Source organism: Paramacrobiotus metropolitanus, unplaced genomic scaffold, assembly GCF_019649055.1.
Source record: "Paramacrobiotus metropolitanus isolate TYO unplaced genomic scaffold, Prichtersi_v1.0 Parri_scaffold0000006, whole genome shotgun sequence".
Lineage (NCBI taxonomy): Eukaryota > Metazoa > Tardigrada > Eutardigrada > Parachela > Macrobiotidae > Paramacrobiotus > Paramacrobiotus metropolitanus.
The window spans coordinates 2,462,193-2,471,032 of record NW_026570226.1 but is presented as its reverse complement, the minus strand read 5'-3'; the positions used below and the strand labels follow the sequence as shown (position 1 = coordinate 2,471,032).

The 8,840-nt window shown below is 40.5% G+C and overlaps 2 protein-coding genes across 2 annotated transcripts; both read right to left on the bottom strand.

Annotated features, from left to right (window-relative positions):
• Positions 1–1,469: 1,469 nt before the first annotated feature.
• LOC129581955 (uncharacterized) lies at positions 1,470–3,503 on the bottom strand. The gene is made up of 4 exons (XM_055473280.1): positions 3,056–3,503; positions 2,796–2,974; positions 2,257–2,545; positions 1,470–1,802 (listed from the first exon to the last, which is right to left on the bottom strand). The coding sequence occupies exons 1-4, from the start codon at positions 3,246–3,248 to the stop codon at positions 1,696–1,698; spliced, it is 768 nt and encodes a 255-aa protein (XP_055329255.1). The 5' UTR covers positions 3,249–3,503; the 3' UTR covers positions 1,470–1,695.
• A 1,502-nt stretch (positions 3,504–5,005) lies between these two features.
• LOC129581962 (uncharacterized) lies at positions 5,006–8,678 on the bottom strand. The gene is made up of 4 exons (XM_055473291.1): positions 8,214–8,678; positions 6,901–7,060; positions 5,917–6,206; positions 5,006–5,391 (listed from the first exon to the last, which is right to left on the bottom strand). The coding sequence occupies exons 1-4, from the start codon at positions 8,446–8,448 to the stop codon at positions 5,285–5,287; spliced, it is 792 nt and encodes a 263-aa protein (XP_055329266.1). The 5' UTR covers positions 8,449–8,678; the 3' UTR covers positions 5,006–5,284.
• Positions 8,679–8,840: the final 162 nt, after the last annotated feature.

Here is an 8,840-nt window from a genome sequence, read left to right as displayed (position 1 = left end):
ACATTTTCTGCATCAGTTATCACTACAAGCCTAAGAAACTCGTCAAAGTCACAGGAGAAAAAGTGGAACTGGGTAAACTAGAGTTCGAGTGATTAAAAGTACAGAACTTGTTGCAGGATTATTAGTTGCATCATTTGCATGTGCGGTTGAAGAATTCACAAACTTACTTTTTGACGTAAGCTGTTTTGTACAGTTGAGGGTGTTTTAATTGTAGTAAAAAGTACTAAAAACTGCATAAGGATTAAGTAAAATATTCGTTGCAACCGCAAATGCACGGTTGCCACTGCAGGAAGTTTGATGTAGTGGAACGGCACGCGTGGCGTGGCTTGAGCTTTGGTCAGTGGTTTTTTACTACGTTTATAACAAAAAACGGTTCAACTGATTTCAAATTTTTTAATTATTCTGAAGGTATGTTTAACATGCTATACCAAAAAACCGAAAGAAAATTAGTACTGGGACGAAATACTCTAAGTCTGGCCACTTGAAGGTATATCGCCAATTCGCTTAACATAGGTGGCCCCTTGAAGGTCTTTACGGGTATGAACCAGAGCTCAGTGCCGGCTTTAATAATAGTGTCGTGTAGTTCGTAAATTCAATGTATGTACATGCAGCAATTGCGCGCCAGTATCGATTATTTGGGTAGTGTTTCGCACTATACAAACCCGGCGAACAAAAATAATTAGACAGGTACTGTAAGTTTTCACATGCATGCATAAACTTTAGGCACGGCGCTTATTTCTTTACAATCGGTGGTACATTGTCATATAACAGACTCTGTTGAAAGTGTAGTGAAGTGGCTATGGACTCTACTAATATAACCTTTCCTTCATGAATTGTGCTTTCTGTAAAACACCGCGCAGTCGCACCGCTTATTTATGTAAATTCAGTTAAAATTTTTTGCCTCTAACCGGTCGAATGTTACCGGTCATTCTGTCTTACCATGCGAGATTTTGTTAAAAGCTTGGGAACAGCTGACTGTAAACCTGTCGGGCCAGGGATAACTCATCAATTGCTCAAGGTAACTGGATACATAACTTCCAATAAAGATCAGGCAAACATTGCACACCGCAGATCTGTGACAGTTACTTTACTGCAAATAATAGCTCATGCGCAGCAAATTGGATAGAAGGCACATTTTGCATGAAAAAAGTATTGATATTTGTATGTTAAATTGTCGATGTGCTTTCCTGTTAATTATAACGCATAAGCAGTGAGCACCGACAAATATTAAAGGAAAGTAAGGCTTTTATCAGTACAGAGTAGGTTTGCTTAATACAGACATGATCACGTTTGGCCGCACATACAGTACTAAGCGGATAATTCCCGATGCATCAAACTGGATGAGTGAATTTTTGCGTGCGCTCACACTGAAATGGAAGTCAAGCACTACGGCCGCACCTTTTAACGGACTAGCTCCTACCCGCAATTTTGATGCCCTTTTTTTCCAAGTTATTTCTTTTTGTTTGTGATTTCCCCGAGCAAGCTTCTCAGCAATAATAAATTGTAAAATCGAGCAGAGCATGCTGTACAACAAAGATGTAGATACTGCGACAACTCGGATTGCTTTTTCACATAACGGATGATTATGTACTGTATAATTTTAGTAAAAGTCTATAGCGCGAACAGGCAATTCCCAGGCCAACTGTGCGAGTATAGATTATCTAAAAAAAGCGAAAAAATGGCAGCGCGCGACTGTTACATGACGTCCGCTGTGAATTCCGCCAAGGCTTTGATCAAGCGTTTCTGCACGCCGATGCGTTGTTCCGGTGTCAAATAGACCATCATGCCTTTCAGAGTGTTAACTGCAAAATCAGTCATACTGCTCACAACTGACTTCGTTTGATAATAATCAGCAACCACAATACCATCGTGAAAGGTCACCGTGAAAAGGTACAAGTATTTCCGATGCATTAGTGCAGCAGATATTGTTGATGCGCTTGCTAGTTGTATACACACATGCCGATTATTGTATACGCACACGATTATTGTGTACAGTACATACAATGTCATGCCGATTATTGTATATAAGGGGCGAAAGTAAACGCGTTCCACCGTTCCCCTGTACTGCTGCCGTCACCCGCCTGGAGTGTGACGTTACGGCAGTACATATGGTTAAATCTGGCGCGGTAGGTAAGCGCCATGTTCAGCCACAACGTCAAACTCCAGTCGGGTGACGGCAGCAGTACAGGGGAACGGTGGAACACGTTTACTTTTGCCCCTATATACGCTGTATATACGCATGCCGCTTGTACTTACAAAATGCAGAATAATTGCTCTCCATGCTCGTTGCGGGATCCAGCACTAGCGCAGAATCCATGGCCGGTGACGCTAGTGATGCTGTGGCTGCACGTCCAGACTCGCCTTGCCACATCCGGTCAAACTCGTCCACATCCAGCGGGCAGTTGTCGGCGACAGTGTCTGGCAGTGCCGTTTTGTCCACGCTAACGGATTCCTCCGCACTGGAGCTGCTGTCGTCGCTAACCAATCGGACGCGTTTGGTAGCAGCCGCGCCGCGTGTCACTCGTCTCCTTAGCGAAACCCTCGACTTCGTATTAAAGAAATGAAATAAGTAAGTGCAGTACAGCTATTTGTATACGTAACTATAACGTAAGTAGTAGGTAAGTACGCAATAATTTTATTTGTTACAGTCCATATGAAAATTATTACCAAAGCCGGCAAAGCGTATTATAGTGAAAATACTACCATAGTTACTAGCTGGACATGCAGAGTATATAATTTCCTCGATGGCTACATTATCAAAACCAGTTGCGGCATTAAATTTTCTCTATGAGTACGTATTTTGTGTCAATTTTTGGCCGAATGTAGGGTTGCATGAAGGACAATCTCTCAAAATACCGCCATGGTGGATTGTACGCGGTCCGCCCGGATCGCGAACGCTCCGCTTGGTGTCCCAGACGGACAGCGTAAGAGACTTTCAAGTTTTTCCACAGTGTGCGTACTTTCTTGAACTCATCTGCAGCATCATCCTTCTGTTAGTTCTATCATAAAAGAAATGCTGGTACACGCAGCATACAACTTGAAGCTAAATTTGTACACTGAGGATGTCCCAACGCAGCCGTGATCAACTTCCATTCGTCCTCCTTATCTTCCGCCATGGCCTCCTGGTACAGCGGATCATCCCGTTTCCACAATTGCGGTTGCTTCTTCACTAGATCGATGAGTTTATTCGTCCAGGCCGGGTTCATACGGTGCCTGTGAGACACGGGCTGCACGGGAGGGTTCGTCATTCTAACTGCGGAGAATTATCGTGGCAGAGAAATCTTTGTCGCCAGGATATGCAGAATCAGCGGACTGCAGATTTTCGAAAGTTTAATGTACAACCGGAAATGGAATTGTAAGCAGTTTGTGGTATCCCTCGTATAACAACTGCCATAGGCGTTTATAACTTTGTACACACTAGTCACTACGAAGTGGAATAGACTGGCGGTGTTTCGTTTCATGCTGAGCTGTAAATTTGAAATTTTGAATCTTAAGCGGGCAAATTGTTGGGGACTGTATACAATCTGTGTATACAACTTCTTGCAAGTACTTCTTGCAAGCTGCAAACTGACTTCACATAATATGCGTTTTTCATACGCACGAAGGCAGACTGATGCAGACGTGACGGATTGCAATCTTTAGTTTATTCTGATATGGATTCAAACCATTCAATCATTTCAGTGATATGGAGCAGTTCGTGATCGCCGTGTGGTTCTCTCTACTTTGAAAGATGCCACAAACAGACACGATGACTTGTATTCGTTTCAAGTGATAACCCTGTACACTCATCAAAGTCTCCCAGAATTCTGAGATAAGGGTGTATGAATCAGCGGATGGACGGCAATGTGCGTTTTCGCAGTGTTAAGTTCATTGTATGCGATATTCCGCTTATGGCAGCCCGCTAGCCGCCAAACAAAAAAATTGTTGTTTTTTGTACAGATAGTTACGAGTAAGTGGATTAGCGGACCAGTCTGCGGCCAAATATACTGGTACTTAAAGGTCATCCGCTACCAGTTATTAGCGGAAATGGCTCGAGCAGTTCCCGCTCACTGATATCTTTTGACCTTCAATGTCACAAGGGTTTTCTTCACATTTTTCTGCCAATCGGCTAAAAAAATCTCTAGTACAAACAAAAGGAGAGAATAACTTTTATTAATGCGCTGTCTGTCAAAAGCCCTCGATCGACAAAACTGCACTTGTCACGGCTTCTTTGATTACGTACTGCAGCAAACGCCTATTATCGCATAATTACAGATAGGTATGCTTCAGATTTCCTGCATACTGTAGATGAGTGAAAAATTTTTGTGAATATCACAGACTACCACGAGTGAACTCGTCAAGATGGTTTTCGAGGTTGATCTGAGAAGACGCTAAGACGCTTGTTAATAAGAAGACGCTTGTTAATAATCTGTTTCATCTAAATATGCCGTACATATTTTAATTTTGCCGATTGACACCGGCATCACTCTCGTGAAAAGGATGATCGGAGAATAAATCTGCGTTGATACTCTAGCATCGTGCTAAGTGGTCACTAATGACTCTTTGTCTGCCATTCGCGATAATTTATGCCGCATCAAAATTTCCATGAATCAAATAAAGGCGCCACATTGCCAGACCGTCATCAAAATTCTGGTCCAATCTACGTCGTGTTTAAGCGCTTTATACGCCAAGCGGGGATAATTTGATATCACATGACCATACGCTCAGTAACCAACGATCTCCAGGGGATTTATTACGATTTATTTATAACGTTTACCTTCTAGGTTCTAAATTCTAATATACAAAATTAATAATACTGCAATATTTTTAACCTCATCTTATCTGAATATGTCATTTACATGATAGTTCTTAGAAAGCGACTTTGGTAACTTGTGGGAACGAGTAAGAAACATAAAAAAACATTAACGTCAGCAAATTTAAAAAAGAAGTTAAAAACATTTTAAGGTTTTTTTATTATTTTCTTTCGTTCATTGTTTGATATCTCCTTAGGATCTTCATGCGGATGCATGGCTCCATGTGAAAACTACAAATTTATATGCTCTTATTTATCAACGCAAACAGAAATTATAAAAATCCGTGCATAATTAAAACAGGGAGCAAATGTCATCAAGTTGAGCAAACATATCCAGCGTTAGTAAAAACAATAAAATCCATGTCAGAAAAGTTAGAAAAGAAAGCCCCGATTACAACTTCTGTCGTTCTACAGAGATCGCGACTCATAGTTAGATTCAGTACACAAACAAAAGGAAAAAAAAGGCAGAAAATCATAAATCAAATTCACGGTTCACATCACTTCCGCCGAAAATTCCGCCAAGGCTTTGACCATGAGTTTCTGCGCGACAGCACGCTGCTCCGGTGTTAGGAAGCCCATCATTCCCTTCACGGTGTTATCTGTATCAAACAGGTAAAAGTCAGAACACAACCGCATTATAAAAAAAGCATTTTATTAATTAAATTTTATTTTATTGAATTCCTTATTATTATTATTTTTGAATTATTATTTAAAAATCGTATTAATTTTCATCATTTTTTAAAATTATTATTTTTTATTTTACTTTACTTCTTTATTATTATGTTTACTTAACGTTTATTATAACGATCTTTTCGTTATTAATAATGAAAGCGGTAAAAAATTGCCGGTGAAAGCCTTGAAAAAAGTGCTTTTCTTTGAGCTCCGAAACTTGAAAATGATATGCATTTAAATTGATTTAACAGCCGCAAAATTGCCCGAAAACTGCCCCAAAAGGTTTAAAGATTCAAAACAAAATAAAAAAATTACATTCACAGCTGATTATTAAAAAAATCCCAAAAATCGATGTAAAAATAAGTATTTAAAGACAGGCAGGTTAAGCGGTGAGTTGTTTACAAATATTAAAGCCGTAAGCCTGATCAAAATTTAAAAGTACGAGTACTTACAGAAAGCCGCGTACTCGTCGTCGACGTTAACGGGCGGTAGCGCGGTCGTCTCGCCCATCCACTGCCGTGCAAAATCCACGACATCCCCCTGCTCCGTGTCGGCCGCACCGCCCGCACTGGACGGCTCTGCTGCGACGTCCGGCGCGGTGATCTTGCTCTTCACAAGCGGAAGTGGGGCGTCATTCCCATCCGCCGGCTCGTCCATTTCCGCATCGCTCTCGGCCGACTCCTGGTCGCTGTCATGCACCGGCGTATGCGCTCTACGCCCTCCCACCGACTTCCGAGCCACCCTAATCGAAATACTTAAAATGCTTTCTCTGTTTCACATGATTCACATCAGCCGTATTGCTTAATTAAAAATTCTCCATGCCATTTCTGTTAAGCACCTATTCGTGTACAGTAATAAACTTGTACCAGTAATAAAAAAATATCTATTTTAATTCATTTAAGTTAATGAAATTATTTTAAATAGTTTTATTGGATTTTTATTATTTTAATTCGACCATCCACAGAGTACTCTGTACCGGCCATCAAGGTAAGGCACAGCTACATGTATATGAATTTCATCTCTATGAGTATCATCAGTTTCCAAGCACTCAAATTGTAAACAAATTTTATTTTGATTTTTTTAAAAACTTACATATCTTCTTTTAATAGAAATGCCATTTTCCATCATAGCAAAAAAGTCACTTTGCCTGCATAACTTTGACTGGAAAACACAGAATTACGTACTGCGTCTTATTTAACGTGCTACTTCCGCCCGCTGCGGACTACTGCAGATTTGTACGAACTACGGATTTATAAGCACAATGACACAAAATAGAATAAACATACTAGTAATAATTCCTCGTCTTTTAGTTTTGTATAACGTCTTTACTGTACCGTCATACGGTTATCTATTAACGTAACAAGCATATATTTCTATGCGTTTCAATTTAATTTTTATCTCGAAAATGTATCAACGTACACTTGTGTGATTTTTACCTGGGCCTTTCACAGGCGACTGCTCGCGTGTACGGCAAGAGAAAGGACATCAGCTGATGGCGCCAGTGTGTGAATTCCCGCACGTCCGGACCTTGCGATCCTTTGGCCATAAAATACGTACGCATATTTTGCCAGGCTTCCCGCACTGCCAGGTGATCCGCTACGACGCCGTTAACCGAAATCAGCTACTGAATAACTCGGTAATTAAGTAACATACCTGTTTTAGTACTTAATATTTAATTTAACTAATTATTGTTAATACAGAATAATTACATAACTAATTACTGTTAATTACTGTACAGAGGGTGAGCCACCCACATTGGCACACTTTTGGTAGGAAATTATTTGTGAGTTCTAGACTCAAGTTCTTTTAAATCCGCTGATGCAGTTTTTTCCCTTAGCGTTCTGTGAACGGAAAACAACTAATTTTCCATGAAGATATTGCGCGCACGTGACATAAAGTGACCACAAGTGTCCGCGACCGGCGAAAAAAACGCAGACAAAACGTTTCACTTTGTATTTTTGTTTTTCAATGATTATTAAATGAAGCAAGAAGTTTTTTGGTCACATTCAGTTTCTAATTTTAGAAGATTTTAAGGGCTATATGAAAAAGTATAAAGTTGTGTGAAATCCTTTTTCAGGATCCCGAGAGAAAAAATCAGAAGTATTAAAAAATTGGGGATTTACACTTTCAATTAAGCGGCTGCCTTTTGCAGTGGGAAACTCGTGGCAAAAAAACCGCCGATGCCGATTTCGCTTTGATATAAACAAATATTTATTTAGACAGGCTTGTAGAAGATATTCTATGAAATTCAGGACGAATGGACAATAAGTTAGAGAATGGCAGATGTTTTCTGGACTTCCGGTCAGTTTTGGGAGCCGATGTCCAGAAAAACTCAACCATGGCTTTGATCAAAACCGAATTACACTTGTCTTAAAGAGCATTGATTCTTTAACATCTTAATGCATTTCGTATGTAATGATCGGTAAAGGGGGATTTTCAGGAATTTGTTTTGCGAAAGGCATTCCAGTTTTGAAACGCACTGCTTTTCTACCCCGCTCCAGGTTTTTCTTCCTGGATTTTGAAAGACATCTTTTACTAAGCTCAGATATATTTATCAAGTACAAAATACCCCAGGCTATCGGGTAATGTTTTTGAAAAAATTGTTGAAGACGAAAGGAAGTTTTAAAAAATCAGTTTGTGCAGTGTGCCAATGTGGGTGGCTCACCCTCTGTATAAATATTATTTTATCAATTAATTAAATATAATTTATTAGAACAATACAAATATTATCTGAGATATCAGGCCTCACATCGCGGATGGCCCAAGCGAGCCGTGATGGATTTCCACACATCATCACGCTTGGCTCGGTTCTTCAGCTCGTGGTAGGACGGATCGTCCGTTTTCCACAGGCCGACATTCTTCTTCACCAAACCGATTAATCGACGCGTCCATTCTTTATCCTTGCGATGATTCTGCGTGAAGGGTTCAGCCCGTTCAGGTACCATGAGTCCGGCAATCAATAAACCGTTGGGTCGAGAACACATGATCACCAGAAACAAGAAAGTCACTGGTGTGAGTGGTGTCACAGAAAAATAGTAAACCACGGTGATCGCGGAAAGAAAAATGGGAAAACGAAAAAGCGGACGAAGACAGAACGCTCAGAATGCAACTAAACGACGTAGCTCCCGCGAAAAACATGAAATGAATAAAAATCAGAAAGAATCCAAGACGAGTAATTTTGTAGCGCTAACCGGCTAACGGCTAAATCGCTCAACTGAAATTAAAGAACTGTTGAAAAAGTGAAAACATCGACCTGAAAACTCCAAATCAAGGAAAACGGCGAACTGCGAGTCAGCCAGTGCACTGCAACCGCTTCCCTTGGCGGTCTGGGTTTTCGTATGATGAAGTCAGTAGCGCAACCGCCCTCGGCAACGTG